The sequence below is a fragment of the Parasteatoda tepidariorum genome, chromosome 4, assembly GCF_982258835.1.
Source record: "Parasteatoda tepidariorum strain Cologne lab strain chromosome 4, Ptep-v5.0, whole genome shotgun sequence".
NCBI classification, from domain to species: Eukaryota; Metazoa; Arthropoda; class Arachnida; order Araneae; family Theridiidae; genus Parasteatoda; species Parasteatoda tepidariorum.
Genome location: NC_141758.1, coordinates 92143683 through 92160960, shown reverse-complemented (window position 1 = coordinate 92160960; position 17278 = coordinate 92143683). Strand labels below are relative to the sequence as shown.

The window sequence follows — 17278 nt, the reverse complement described above, 5'->3', positions numbered from 1 at the left end:
TTATAAAAATTGCTGTAATGTTTTGGATTCATTTGATTTAAACAAAATGGAGCTACAATGCATTGCTAATATCTAAACACTGAATGAAATATTGTTTGAACCCCCGATCAAATAAAAACTTAACTGTGACTGCGCATCTGTATGGATTGTTGGTTTAGAATGCACATGATGCTTAGAACTTAAGGCTTATTAATGTAAGAACCCACTTGTTACTTCTTATCAATTTGCTAGGCAAAGTTAATACTGTATATTGTACTACTAGTACTCCTTTGCTGATCATTATACGAAATTTACAAAAAAAAAAAAGCTTTTGAAAAATAAATTAACCCTTTATTTATCAAATTATTAAACAAAAATATTTTAATTTGGCAAGCAGAAAAAAACTTTTTTCCAATCGGGAGTGCCATCTCTTGACAACATTTATTATTAATTTCGAAGTTAGGCGAAAATTTATTTTATTTATTAATTGAGTTTGAGCACTCAATTTATTTATTGGGCTTGAGTGCTCAGTATCAAGAATGGCTTATAAGCCCTTGTAAAATACAAACACAGAATGCACACATTTGAGAAGGACAGCGAAAAAATATATTAAGGGTTACGGCAGGTTGTTGTTAATTTACGTCGCACTAGAGCTGCACAATGGGCTATTGGCGACGGTCTGGGAAACATCCCGGAGGATGATCCGAAGACATGCCATCACAATTTTGATCCTCTGCGGAGGGGATGGCACCCCTGCTTCGGTAGCCCGACGACCTGCGCGCGAAGTCGAGCACTTTACGGTAGCACAGTTTAACGAGGACCAATACCGCACACCCTCGGTCCCTACGCAGACTGATCCAAGTGGTCACCCACCCGCACACTGACCGTAGCCAGTGATGCTTGACTTCGGTGATCTGCTGAGAACCGTGTCTTAACGATTAGCCCACTGCGGGACAAGGGTTACGGCAGGATTTGACACACAGCTCTTTTGCTTTAAAGAATTTGACGAAACGGCGATACCGCTCAACCAGTGAAGCCCCACTTTTCTGGTAATAAAAATCTCGCTTCTTGAACAGAACGCGGCAAACCATAAATTTCTTTCTTCCGTTTTTCTAATTGATCTTCCGAATCATCAGTCACGTTTAGGATACCTGGTTTAATGTTTAGCAACTTGGGTGCGAATTGTTTAGCTTCTAGCAAAGCAACAAGCGTTAACATGTTGAAACCTGTATACAGGCCTGAAAGTTTACTTATCAAATATGTTAGGGATTCTAAGCAACAGCCTATACGTGATAAGAACATTTAAATTTCATTTGTTTATTGCGTGCATAAATCTGTAGGCTTGAGTTTTCAGTGAAAAAGAACGGTTCATTTATAGGCAGCCATTATTAGTACGGATGATAAGGAGAGATTGGAGCACACTCCAATCATCAGAGACGATGGGAATCGAACCCTTTACCTTAACGCTTCTAAGCGTTTTGAGAAGGTAATTTAACCACATGACGACAGTTTCCTTTTTTTTTAAATTTGCTCAATTGTCTTGATGACTCAAATATTAAAACAGTGCTGGGTTTTTCATCAAACTTGCAACTTTCCATTTCTCATAAAAAATGTCAGCCATGAGTTAAAAAAAAAATAACAATCCAGTCAACCAATTTCTCTTCGCACTGGCGTAATTTTAAAGTTAGAAAAGTTAAAGTACTTTATTTGCGTCGCACCAGAGCTTACTATGGGTTGTTGGCGATGGCCTCCAAATATATTAGAGAACGATCAGAATACATGCCATCCCAATTTTGATCATGTGTAGAAGGGATGGTACCCTCGTTTAGTGGCCCGACGACCATACTTGCGAAGTTGTTGTTGTTCTTGTTCATTTACGTCGCACTAGAGCTACACAATGGGCTATTGGCGACGGTCTGGGAAACATCCCTGAGGATGATCCGAAGACACGCCATCACAATTTTGATCCTCTGCAGAGGGGATGGCACCCCCGCTTCGGTAGCCCAACGACCTGCGCGCGAAGTCAAGCACTTTACGATCAAACAGTTTAACGATGACTGATACCGCACACCCTCGGTCCCTTTGCAGATCAAAGTGGTCACCACGCTCACCTACCGCGGCTAGAGATGCTTCACTTTGCTGATCGACTGGAATCTGTGTTCTAACTCTTTGGGACAAAGTTAGAAAAAGAGGACAACATCTCAGGTACCGATCACTTCTTTTTATCTGTATTAACAATAAGTGGTTTCGATATATATGATCGGGGCAGAAATAGGTAGCTGGAAGAGTTTTTAATCTTATAAACGAATTAAAAAATCGTTTTAAAAATTAGATCTCCATGCACCATGAAATGAAAAATAAAGAAAAAATATGGATCCTAAATTATTTAATACCGAAAAGATTTCAATTAACTAGTTTTCAAGAATATTTAATACTAGTATTCTAAAAAAATATTTTTGAAAGTAAGCAATAAGTTATGATATAATGTTCACATGCAACGTATTTTTAAAGTTTCATATGCCCTATTTTAAATAAGTTTTGCCAGTTGAATGCAATATTCTAATAATCTTTCTGATCAGTATTTCAAATAGCTTTCGAAATGTTTTCAGATTGTTCACAATTTTTATCCATTAATTTCAAATTTTTGTTGGGAAATGATTCTTTTAAAAAGCATTTCCTGAAAATTTGAACTTTCAACTTCACGTTAGCAATTTGAAATTTTACGTTTCTACGAGCAAGCATTGATATATTACGAAACTAAAAAGTATTATATTCTATTTATATATATTCTATTATGTATATTCTATTTATGTATATTCTATTTATTTTGAAAGCCAAGTCTTTCCAAGGAAATTTATCGTGTTCTTTAATCAACTAATCTGGAAGATAAGACAAAAACAAATCCCATTTAAAGCGGCAAACATAAACAGATCCTCCAATTACAATTTAAACAAAACGAGACAATCACGTGACGATTTTTTTCCTTCATATTTTTATTACATAATCTGGTAAAACTGATTAAAAACACGTGAATCCAAAAGTGTAAAGTTACTTAATTTTGAAAACTCTGCGAAATTAAAATTCTATTTATAATTTAGATGGCATTATCAAGAAAAAAAGGGCGAAATTTGTAACATTCTGATTTATTTTCACGATAGACCATTTATATCAAAAAAGTGCAAACGATTTTTTTGGAACTACAACGGTTTTAAAATGTTCTCTTCGTTGAAACTGAAAGCAACAAAACACGTCATATTCAAACGGCGGGTTTTTCTTTTTCATACCTAACTCTCATCTAACATTCCTGATATTGAAGCAGGTGTTTTAGAAGAGAAAATAGTCCAGGTGAGTTATACTTCGTCAAGCGATGGTGTGATAAAAAGTAGACATCAGCGTGTGATTTCTGGATTTGGTTACGATAGAACACAGACGCAAATGTGATTCCTGCGAAGAGAAATAACTTTGGTAAGTACTGGTTATTTAAATTTCTACTGTAAAATGATACTTAACTACAAATTTATTTATCTTTCGCAACTCAGTCGTATTTAATTAAAGGAAAACGTAACAATAATTCTAATATATCAATTAGGCTCTTAAATCAGTTGCAGTTACTTCGGAAAAAATAGGAACAGAGAAACCGAATTTATTTATTTTGCGGGATGAAATGCAGTGACGTAGTATGAGGGATGTAAGAAGGTCCCCGGGCGCAGTCTGAAAGGTCTAATTCATGTTTATAAATGTACTAATGCACATTATAATTAAAAAATTAATTCAAGAATAAAATGCATATGAATGGATTTTGATTTTTCCCATCTTATGTTTTAAATTATTCTGAAACTATTTTTTGTTAATGAGCTTATAAATAGATATTTGCTTTTCCTTTAAAATGTGTGATAATTGAATACTGAAAATGCTCTACGGATGAGGCAATTCTTGCTACTGGAAAGAGAGCTCAATTTATGAATCTTGATTTTTTTCTCCTCTCAAAATAATAATTTAAAAATTTGCACAATTTTATTTGAAAATAAATTTGTAAAAAGAGCGTAGACCACATGAAAATGGTATCAGTTTGCGTTTACAAAGACCGAGGAAAATGTTTATAAATTGGTTTACTTGTTTTTTTTCTATTGGTTTTGTCGAATTTTGTTGAAAAGTCGTAAAAAAGCTCAAAATTCCTGAAACTGGTTTGAAACAAAAATCTACATTTACATAGGAAACTCATTTTATGAGCCAATATTCAATGAGCCCAATAAAGTTAAATTTTCAGGGTGGTATTTGTTCAATTGTACTGTTAAATATTTTTGAAGTACATTTTTTTACGTGCATTCAAATTCCTTGATTACGTATTTTGTGTTATTCAAATATATCCTAGAAGTATTATTCATTAACTTAATCATTTTATTTTATCCTCTCTTAAGTCCAAAACCCAACCCTAGCCATAGCTTTTAATTCAAAATAATAATGGAAAACATGAATCTGGGATCACCAGGTTAAGCGGTCCTTTTATTTTGATAAACGCTTTGTAGTGTGGTGGTAGCGGGTTCGAATCCCACAGTAACCCTGGATCCATCTTTGTGATGTCTTTTTCTAACTTGTGTTATCCTTTCTTCTTGACAAAAGCAAATAAGCCTTGTAATGAGCACACAGGCCTGTATCCGTATTAGAAACAATAAATTAATAAATATAGCATAACTTCTTAAATCTGACATGATATTGTTAAAGGTATGCTAAAACTGTATTTGTTCTTGGGTGCTGTAAATCGTAACTGCGCCCTTGGCTATTTTTGTTCTCACAGTGAACACGGTTCCCCATCAAGCATCACAGCCGCGGTGACTTTGGGAGGGGATATGTTTATAAAAGTTTTCTAGAACAACTAGTTCTGGAATTGAAAGACAAATACAAAGACGTACTAAGTTTTATTTTTATTATTACATATTATATAGATTATTAAGATATTGTTATAGATATATATATATTGTTATAGATATAAATATAGTTATATAACTGCTCAGAAATATAGACAGGGTGTACAAAAAGGAAATGAGCTTGATGATTTACATTTGATACCACTGAATGTATCTTTTGAAAATATTTCTTATCTGTAATTTTAAATTATTCATACGATGCATATTTTTAGAGATATTTGACCATTATTCATACTTCTTTGTTTTCTTGCATGGCAGTCAATGTTACAATGTAATTAACTGGCTTAACACTTAAATAAGCCAGTTAAAATTAAAATATTTTGAGAACTTGTCATAATGTGACAAAATTATTTTAGATTAAATGTAATAGTCGGTAATAATTAACAACATCCGTAGTTATCATTTTTATTGATCACTTATATTATTTTAATGTAACCAAAATATTAACAATAGTAGTAACAATTTCTCAATTTAGACAATTATTAATAATAATCATTCAATGTTATAAAACGGCATTATTTAAATTTTTAACAAAGGCGTGTTTTTTTTTGATAATTACTATTATAATAACCGGAATAGTTACGTATATGTGAAAAATGAATTTTATATGATTAAATTTTATTTAAAGGAAATAATAACTAATTTAGAACGTTTTCATGAACATTTCCACGTGCTTTATAAGAAATATGCCTAAATTAGGTTTATATTCACTTACTATAGAATAATTGATAACCTATATAATTTGTTACACAAAAAGTATCCCGATATGCGAATTTCATTCAAAAATAAAATAAAATTTTATTGATAAAACGATTCTACAAAAGTCACTTTTTCAAAATCGTTTTCTAAAGTTGAATTAAAATGATTTTTTTTTAAATTTAAGCTCAATTAAGCCTAATTTTGTTTTGAAATAAAGCAGGACTTATTTAAGATATTTTTGAGTAAGCAAATATTTCTAAATAAATAAAATCTGTCTGTAACTTATATCATATAGAAAATATGAATATTTCTACTTCCAAAATTTTGAGAAAGGTAAACTTTGAATAAATATTTATTTAAACACAACTTCCAGTACTAGTACATAATTTCCTTATTTTATTTATAATACATATAAATTTTAAGTATTTATTATTACTTTTATTATTATTTGTTATTACTTTTATTATTATTTATTATTACTTTTATTATTATTTATTATTACTTTTATTATTATTTATTATTACTTTTATAATACTTATAAATTACTATTAATAACTGACAATATTTTTACTAACTTGACATTAATTTTAATAATAACTGGTATTGTTATTCTATAACACCTGCTTAAATAATAATTGAAAATTATAAAATTATATTTTATAATAATATTTGAAATAAAGTGAATAGTTAATAAAATATCGAATAATATTTAATAATCATAATTTTATGGTAATAATAATTAATTGATGATATATAATACTAGTAATTAACAGAGTTGGCCGTTGATTACAGTAATCGATTACAACTGTAATTGATTACAGATAATTCCAGCTATGTAATCAATTACTTGTAATCACGATTACAAGTAATCAATTACTTGTAATCGTGATTACAACTTTCAAAAAATTTTGATTACAGCTGTAATCATGATTACAATTTTGATAGTCATTAAAAGTTAACTTACATGCATTTTATTTATTGCATTGTACACATATTTAGACATAAATGTAATGTACATATGTATACGTGTAATGTATGTACGCATGTACAATGTATGTACATACATTCATGTATTGTACGTGCATATATAGTACATATGGATATGCATACATGGAACATACGTGTATTGTACATGTGTGGATACATTCATTGGACATATATACATTGCACCATATGCATAGATAGGGATAGCATGCATGTACACATGTAAAATTTGTACGAAAGAATTATGCCCAATATATTTATGCACATATGTACTGTATATGTACACACATATGTACATTATATGAACATTATATGTTTATTTCATCATATGTACATTATATGAATATACATCTGTACGCTATATGTATATACATCTGTACGCTATATTTATATATCTGTACAATATATGCATCTCAAATGTGGGTATGTACGTACGTTATGCATGTCGAATGCATGTATGAATATATGTGAAATATAAATACGCCCAATGTACGTACAATCGTACACAAATGTATTATGCATATTTGGATACTTACATTGAGCATGAACATATTATGTACATGTACATAAATACACTGGACATGCATATCAGGCACATGTATACATACATATATTGTACGTCCTACAGATATACCTATATTGTACATGCATACATATATTGTACTGTTCATAAATAAATTGCACATACATGCATGGGACATACATTGTACAGACAATGTATGTATGTTCTTACAAACACAAGTACTTGTATATACATGTGTACATGAACATAGATATACATTTTACATACACAAATATTTGCATAAAATGCATATATTCATTATGTATAAATGTTCATGTCTACATTGTTTGCACATACATACGTAATTATTATCTATATACATGCGTACATATATTTTATACCTACAATATAAGTGTATGTACATGTGTGTGAAACTAAAATGTCTGAACATATGCACTAGATAAAATCATATGTACATACATTTTAGTTACATTCATTTGTACGTATACAAATACGTACAAAATGCAGTACATGTTAATACGTGCAAAATGTATTATTATAAAACATTCTACTATCTACTGTAAAATATAATCATTTATAAGAATACAATAGTCTTGTAATCGTGTAATTAGATTACATGTAATCATAATTACATGCAATCAAATTACATGTAATCAAATTACATGTAATCATATATTTTGATTACTTGTAATCATAATTACTCGTAATCGTTTTTGTTGTGATTACTTGTAATCGCAATTACTTGGAATCATGATTACAAGTAATTGATTACTGTAATCAAAATTGTAATCATGATTACAGCTGTAATCAAAAATTTTTGAAAATTGTAATCATGGTTACAAGTAATTGATTACTGTAATCGACTATGTAATCATGATTACAGCTGTAATCAAACTTTGTAATCACGATTACAAGTAATTGATTACTGTAATCAATATTGTAATCATGATTACAGCTGTAATCAAAATTTTTGAAAATTGTAATCATGATTACAAGTAATTGATTACTGTAATCAAAAAATGTAATCGATTACATTTTTGGCCAACTCTGGTAATTAATAATTATTGAACGTTACCCTTAAATATTAATGGTTAATTGGGTTAACATTATTATCTCTTTTTACAAAAAACGTGGTCATTATCCTCTTACTATTTTTGTTTTATCGTAAAGAGTATGTTAGAAGTATTTACTTGAGTTTTTTTTTCTCGGTGAATATTAGACTTTATGGGAGCAAAAACATGTTCATTTATTGTTCTTATGTTCTTGTAATAAAGCATTTATGAGGGTTTCTGCCCGCATTGAACAATGTTGACAAAGTCACAGGTGTGTTTATTCAGATCATGATGGTCTGAATCATTTAAGTGTAGATAAAAAGAGAAATGCTTGAAAATATTCGGTAATTCAAAGCTATCACCTTATTTAGATTGATTTCTTGATGAATTAAAAATTAATTTTTCATTTTCAAATAGATTTAAGAACACTGCTATGCTAAACATTCAAACAATTATTTTGAAATCGGATGACCAGCAATTGTGGATAAATAAATATTTTATGAATTTGTTCATATTTATTTGCTTTTAAATGATAAATCATATTTATTTTAAAAATGTTTTTAGAAAGAAGAGTTTTTTTTTTAAAACACGATATTGTAATTATTATTTATTAAATTTTATTCAGCAAATGTAAGAAACAGAATTTTGATCTAATTTTTTTAAAAAAAATAATATTTATGAAACTTTTTTATAAATTTTTTTATATTTATTGTCAACTAAATGAATAAAACATATTTATTTGAAATATTTTTCCAGAAAGAATGTTTTTTTTTTAAATACGATATTGTTAATTGTTTTATTAAATTTTATTTAACAAGCGTAAGAGCCAAAGATTTGATATCATTTTTAAAAAATGATGTTCGTTAAAATTTCAGGCATATTTTTCACTATATGAATAAAACATATTTATTTGAAATATTTTTCCAGAAAGATTTTTTTTTAAAATCCGATGTTACTATAATTGTTTTATTAAATTTTATTCAAGAAATATAACAGATGTATCAATGTATTGTACATATCGACTTTCATTAATATCGGTTCAGTAGTTCTAGAGATAATCGACCAAGTTTGCAAATTCTCTTAAATTCTTGCACCAGTGTATAAGGTTCAGAAACTTGAGATTACGAAGGTTAGTAGAAACCTGTACAGGAAAGCATTTAACATTCGTTCATTAGTTCCAGAAATATACCATGCGGGTAGCTCTACAGTCCGAAGAAATGCAATTACAGAGCTGAAATTTAGTGTGCGGAAAAGGATATATTGTTTATGAACTGTATACAGAATTTTTTTTAAAGATCCAATTTGTTCGAAAGTTATTGCAGTTTTGAGTGATTTTTTCTCACGTTTTTTTTTTTGAAATTTACGTAACGTTTTGCTTTGCTGCACCAAATCTATATGACTTAGAAACTTAAAATTACGATGGTGCAAGAAAAATTCACAAAAAATTCGAAGGATTAAAAAAAAATTGCATTCGATTTAGTTTAACAAAATTACCAACTGTAGCGTATCTACCACTGTAAAATTACAACTACAATTCACTAGTATATAAGACATGTTAACTCGACTCTATGTCGGGGTACCTTTACATAGATGACGGTTGACATGGTCTGTACCTACTTTCCCCACATTGGTGACCTTCGGACGTGATGTGAACACGCTTACCTTGGCAGTAACGCCCACTTCGATATGAACACGCCCACCTAGACAGTAACGCCTACTTAGATGGATGATACACATTGAACAGTTGACTTGCTACTTGTGACTGCGACATTATCCACCTCCTCGCACTGTTGCTACTCAGTCTCGTCTTGATCACGCACATCGTCGGCTTGCATATACTCGACTGCTAACGGCAACACAGGAGCGACTACGACCGTGAAGTTAATACACCTCTCACATTCAGCACTAAAAAAATACGGTGATCTTAATACAGCTCTCCAGGCTTCTCACAAAACAGCAATGAATCAACTAGTGGTATTCGTTCATCGAATTCTATCACAGATATAATTCTGGTGGGGGAGTACTGTAGCGTATCTACCACTGTAAAATTACAACTACAATTCACTAGTATATAAGACATGTTAACTCGACTCTATGTCGGGGTACCTTTACATAGATGACGGTTGACATGGTCTGTAGCTACCATCCCCCACACCAACTATTTATCTTTTAATGAAAAAATACCATGTTTGGTTGTAATGAAAACTGCTGAAATTCAATTACGGACTTAACATTTGACGCGTTGAAAGTTTGATTTATGAATTTAATGAGATTTCATTTAGAAATTTCAATTGGTCCGAAAGTTATTGTAGAAAATTTTATGTCTTTCGCTCTAGATTTTCATCTTAAAAACTCGCGCTTAACTTGATATCAAAAGTAACAATAAATAAATAAAAATAAAAAAAAAATAAACGAAAGAGATAAGATGTTGCCAGTTATAAATCTTAACATTTATATCTAAATTTTTAAGAGAAAGATAAAAATCGTCTCTAATTTAAACTGTTACATGGAATAAGGTTATGTTATGTAATGTTAGTAATTAAAGTCACTTGTTATTCTGTCTTCAACTTAGGAATACACATTCTGTATTCCTAAGTTTAAATATATTTTTTTTAAAAGTACAGTTGAATATTTCTTACATTTAGATAATCATTGATTTCGTTATGATTTTACTAACAAAATTATTTTGCATACAATTCTAATAAAATTAAATTTTAATATATATAAGTAAAATGATATTTTTTTAAAGAAAAATATCGATTTTAAGGGGGGGGGGAAATGCGGAGAAATTACGGTGAGTATCCTCTAAATGTAAATAAATTAAAATCGTGCAGTTCTCCATAAATCACTAATCCCTTTACAAATTACTCTTTAAATTTTACAAATTACTGAATTTTCCTTTTTAAGTTGATAAAATAAGGGTTGTTGTTTTTTTAGTTAGAAGAGAGCATGGCCTGAAGAAATGACACAACGATTAGCAGTTGGAGCTGGCTTCATCTTCTGTTTTGTTGTGGCTTTGCTCATGATCATTATGTATTATCCCAGAGATGCATATGAGGAAGAATGTAAGTCATTTGAAATATTTTAACTATTCAGAGTAAATTAAACTATCTAACCAACTTTACACGCAGTCACTCCTTAGAAATATGAAATAGCTAATTTGCGTTGTATGTATCATTCTGTTAGCCCGAGAATAGAATAATGGCAGAAAAAGGTGATTTTAACTTAGAAATACGTTGCTGAGAAGAAACACATAAAAGCGTTGAACTATTTAAAAAAATACTTGTGTTGCATACATTATTCGGAGACCCGAGATTTGAATAATAGCAGAAAAGTAAATTTTTACTTAGAAATACGTTGCTTTGAAGAAACACATAAATGCGTTGAATTATTCAAAAGAATATTTTCGTTTCATACATCATCACGAGACCCGAGAATAGATTATAGCAGAAAAGTCTATCTTTAAAAATACGCTGCTTAAAAGAAACACATAAATGTGTAGAATTATTTTTTAAAAAAATGCGTTACATACATTATCTTGAGACCGTAAATTTGAAAAATGACAGAAAAGTTAGCTTTTACTTCGAAATATGTTGCGTAAAAGAAACAAAAATTATTTAAAAAAAAACAATTGCGCTGCATACGTTATCACGGGACGCGAGATTAGAATAAAGGAAGAAAAAAAAGCGATTTTTACCTACATTTACGTTGCTTAGAAGAAACAAATATATGCGTTCAATTATTTTAAAGTAATTGCGTGACATATATCTTATTGAGTTCCGAGATATGAATAATGGCAGAAAAAGGCGATTTTTACATAAAAATACATTGGTTAGGAGAAACACACAAATGCGTTAATTTTTTAATTTTTTTCTTTAAAAAAAATTGTGTCACATATATAATTTTGAGATCCGAGATTTGAATAATGGCATAAAAAGGCGAGTTTCACTTAGAAATTCGTTGCCTAGGACAGACACATAAATGCGTTGAATTATTTTTTAAAAAAATAATTAATTTAATTTAATTAATTTCTTTATCTTAAGTTATTTTTAATTATTATGTAACAATGATACACTTTAATTTTTAGTATTTAGCATATATTTTAACACAATTTGTATTTTTTCACATTTTGTTCATGGAACAAAATCCACTGGACTCAAATAACAAGATATACATAATGTCATAAAACTATCCGAAAGGTTACTTGAATTAAATTTTCTATTTTTCTCATAAATTTTAATTTCAATTAAAAACTTTGACCAATGAGGATTCCGACCAATCCGATTGCATTTTTACATTAACAATCACTTTGTAAAGGTGCGCAAAACGAAAACAACAACTTACAATGCTATTTAAATAATTAAATTGTACCAAATTTTGTTAAATATATTGGACGCTGATTTGCTAAAAAGTTGAATTCTGCAGAAAAGCGTGAAGCTTTATTGTTACAGAAAGAAACCAACAACATCCCTTGGAGCCACATACAGAATCTACAAAACTAGCTATCAAGTCACTCTTTAAAAGTATAAAATACATGAAATTATAAAAAGAGACACATAAAACATTAAATAAGAATAACAGTGATGATGAGAAAAAAATACTATGTTTCAGAATGTATTGTTTTTGTTGAATGATTTTGTTTTCTCCCGATGTTATTTCTTGTTACAGTTGGTTATACTTCTCAATTACCATGTTTATTAAATTTCAGGATGACCAAGTAAAGCTTTAGGATTAAAAACATTGTTAAATTAGGAAAAAAGGGTTAAATATTTTTATTATTTTTTTCTTATTGTTTATTTTTCCTTAAATATTCCTTAAACACAGTTTTTTAAGCATATGACTTAATGATAAAGTTATTATTTTTTTTAATTTTGAAATTATGTTCAGTTTGGTTAAATCATGATATATAAAATATATATTGCAATGTTAACGTTATATTTCTAAGTTGTAATGGGTTTGGCGTAAACTTTTCAGTTTTTGCTTTTTTTTGTACATTGATTATCGATGTACAGTGTGCAAAAAAGTTACTACCAACCTGAGTAACTGTTGATCTAATCATCGGATCTTTACGTTCTAGGACTCAATCGAATTGGTTTGAAAGGGTGACCTCAAATATGCTAATTTATTAGTGCGGACGATATTTTAAGTTACGAAATCAGACACACAAAAAATCAAACAAATAAAATTATCAGACAAAAATAAATATAAATTGAAAGTTAATTAAAATTGAAATATTTTTGAATATACGTGTTTATTCAAAAATGAATGCATACTTTGAGTGCAAACTTTTTTCAATTCGCTTAAAAAGTTTTCGCAATTTGGCGAAATACGCAAAAAGTGTAATAAACATTATGGGGTTCAAACTTTGGATCGCTTTCCTGACAAAGCTAATGTTACCCTACTTCTTAAATTCCGGCTATTTCTTATATTTCGGGGGACAGAAATCCGAATCCAAACTAAGCGAGTAGACACCATGCCACAGAGAAAAAGATTTCAAAAATGAGACACCATATCATAGAGAATGCGATTTTAAACAACGAGACAACATATGGCAAGGAATGTAATTTTAAAGAAAGTAAAGATGTAATTTAAATCGTGGGTAATAGAATTAGAAACGCTTGACAACTATATAAAAAATTGTTTTTAAAGGTTTCAGTAAGATATGAAATTTCTCACTGTTGCTTCAGGATGTATTCTAGAAACTAGCACAAAGACGGCGAGCCTATGACACGGGTGCCACTTGGTGGCACGTGTATTTATGTGGCACGCAAGAGTTATTTTAAATTACTCTACTTACTAGATTTAAACAATCAGTTCAGTGGATTCAGAAACAAGTACGATTTTGAAATTGTTAACCATTATGAAATTTTCATAAAGGAGACTGGCCCATACTAGTTTGTAAGAAAAGCTGGTTTTTAATTGGAAAGTACGTAAATGCGAGTTTAGAAAGAACAAAACTAAATGACAACATATGAAATTTTTCTCAATATATTGAATTTGCTCAAATGTTGTGAGTAGGTGTTTTCATTAATGAATTCCATGTAATCGATTGTAAGAAATTGCCTTGTTTTAATTAAAAAGCAAATTAATTACTAAACAGCGAGTATACTTACATGATTTAATTCTTAAGTTCAAGATCAAAGCAATGCTCTACAGTTTTTTTAAAGAAAGAAAAATTGACAAATTGTACACTGGACAACTAAACACAACAAACCGTAATTTAACTGGCACACTCATAAAAAAAGATTCACTATAAAAAAAGATTCACCTAGAGGTTTTATGAAAATAAATAAATGAGCATAAAAAAGACAATACAAAATTTTAAAACACTCTTTTTCTTAAACAACTTTGCAACATGTTCATAATAATGTGGATTTTGAATGGCAGTTTCCTGTTGCACTTTACGTTTTGACAAAATCCAGATATTGTATTTAAAATTCGGACTTTGATTTCAACCAGCCCATTTTTTTTTCCAGTTGATACCTTCAGTGCAGCGAGGTTGCTACCAAATTCAACTAGGATACAGGAAGATTACATCGAAAACTCAGAATCAAAATACACATTTGCAAACGTAGCCAAAATCATGGAAAACTTTGGAGCAGCTTTTTTGGCATTGGGCGCAGTCATTTGTGTAGCTGTAGGACTGGCCTGCATATTTTGTGCATGCTGCGTTGTATAAAATTATACTGTAAACTTAAGAGCCTGTTTTTCTTTAACAACTTAATTGTAACATACTCATGAGCAACTATTATGTGAAATACATTATGATGGAGAAAGCTATTTTATGTCCTTTTATGTACTTTTATAATGTGTGTTTATATATGTTAAATAGGTATTAATTAAAGATATTGGTTTTGTTAAAAATATTTTTGTTTTGGCATTTTTTTATTTATTGGTATAATTCTTGAATATGCAGGGTGTTTATAAAGTCCAGGACCCATTTTGATGTTCAATAACTCATAAAATAATAAAGATAGATTAAAATTAATAACATAAATGGTTAGATAAACTCAAAAAGTTTCATGACCTTTGTCAATGAACTTCCACGTATGCCCCCTTCGTCGCACGGAGAATATCAAGTCGATAGTCAATTTCACGCCAGGTAGCGGCAAGCATGTCGGCATCCACGGAGGCTACTGCGTTGTAATTCTGGCTTTTTGGTCATCAATGTTCGACACGATCCTTCTGTAAACATTGTGCTTTATAAATCCCCAAAGAACAAAGTCTAGCGGCGTTATATCAGGTGATCTGGGTGGCCAAGGAATTGGACCTCCTCGCCCAATCCATCTTCCTGTCTCATCAGTCATTGGTCTCATCAGTCCTATACTGAGACATGTTGGAAAACTTCGTATTTCCACAACTAGAAGAGCTTCAGCCACACGCCTTTTTGCAACAAGATGGTGCACCACCTCATTGGGGTATCATCTTTCGTAGTTCTTTGAATGACCATTTTCCAGGAAGATGGATTGGACGAGGAGGCCCAATTCCTTGGCCACCCAGATCACCTGATATAACGCCGCTAGACTTTTTTCTTTGGGGATTTATAAAGCACAATATTTACAGGAAGATCGTGTCGAACATTGATAACCTAAAAGCCAGAATTACAGCCGCAATAGCCTCCGTGGATGCCGACATGCTTGCCGCTACCTGGCGTGAAATTGACTATCGACTTGATATTCTCCATGCGACGAAGGGGGCACACGTCGAAGTTCATTGACAAGGGTCATGAAACTTTTTGTGTCTATCTAACCATTTATGTTATTAATTTTAATCCATCTTTATTATTTTATGAGTTATTGAACATCAAAATGGGTCCGGGACTTTATAAACACACTGTATTATATGGTTTATGAACAGCCGCAGTTCAAAATTATGAAGCGTAATGAATCATTATATTGAGCAAGTTTACAACAATTTTACTCTTCTTTTTTTAACACTATACTTTTGTTTATATTTTCGTTATTAAATTTAATAAAAAATTAAATTGCATATTACAAAAAATTTAGTTTAAAAGAAAATTTAAAATTGTAATTTTTTTGAAAATAATCTATATATTTTAATTACTTAATAAAAGTAATGAATATACATTATTTCCTTTGTTTTGAAAGATTTAATTTAAAAAAAAATTAATTTATGAAATAATATATTTTTTAAAATTGAATAAAACATACTAAATAGTTATTCGCCTTTTTAAAACAGAAATTTAGAGATAAAACTCAAATTTCCAAGCTGGGATTTGAATCTCGGAAAACATAACCGTTGTGCCATGCATACACGTGAAATAGTTTTGTTTAGTAACTAGTAAGCTTTGTTAGTTTAAAAAAAGGAAGCAGCGGCGAATTCTTATCATATCTAAGGTTTTCAATCATGTTCTTTAATTTAAGCTTAATTTCATTTCAATAGGAATTTTACAGATGCGTATTTTCCTTCTAAGCGGTATTATGAAGGTGTTCTAAAATTAATTCTAGATTTGCATTGACAGTATTACATTCTGATGAGGAATACTTATTGAAATTTCATTCTCAAAAGTGATTGCAGCGATATTTATTATGAAAGTTGTGAGTTTTGTCTGTGTTTAGATTTTTAAATTAGAACTCAACCATATCCTGTACATGTATGACTGTTAGCAGTATGCTCTTGAAAAATTATATTTTAAATATATGAATTTTTTTAAAATGCGATTTCTCCAATTCTATTCTATCGATTTCGTTCAAATTTTGCATTTTGTCAATTAAAATTACTTTCTTTAAATGGATGTCGAAATTTGTATACTTTGCATTTCAAGGTTTTATCGACTATTAATAAAGAAAATAATAATAATTAACTTTTTAAATTTTTTTTCTTTGCATGGAAATATCTGTGGATAAAGGAATTATAGTAAAATTACGGTTCCTAAATTTTCAACGGCTCTCGTGACCATATTATTGGGACTAGCCCTCATATTTTGAGAGTCAAAAATTCGATTTCGTTGAAAAAAGGTTATGTTTTTTGAGAGAAAGTACGCTTAGTACGTAACTTCGTCTGCAAAAACTTATTAACATTTTTAAGATTTGGCCTTCGAATCATTAAGTCTTAATACGTGAAAATATGATCATTAGATCATAAGTTATTCAGTG

At 30.0% G+C, this 17278-nt stretch overlaps 1 protein-coding gene across 1 annotated transcript; it reads left to right on the top strand.

Moving 5' to 3' along the window:
- Positions 1–2962: 2962 nt before the first annotated feature.
- On the top strand, positions 2963–15028 carry LOC107436718 (uncharacterized). The gene is made up of 3 exons (XM_087161621.1): positions 2963–3444; positions 11100–11227; positions 14639–15028. Exons 2-3 carry the CDS (start codon positions 11125–11127, stop codon positions 14839–14841), a joined length of 306 nt encoding a protein of 101 aa, XP_087017747.1. The 5' UTR covers positions 2963–3444; positions 11100–11124; the 3' UTR covers positions 14842–15028.
- The last annotated feature ends 2250 nt before the right edge of the window (positions 15029–17278 follow it).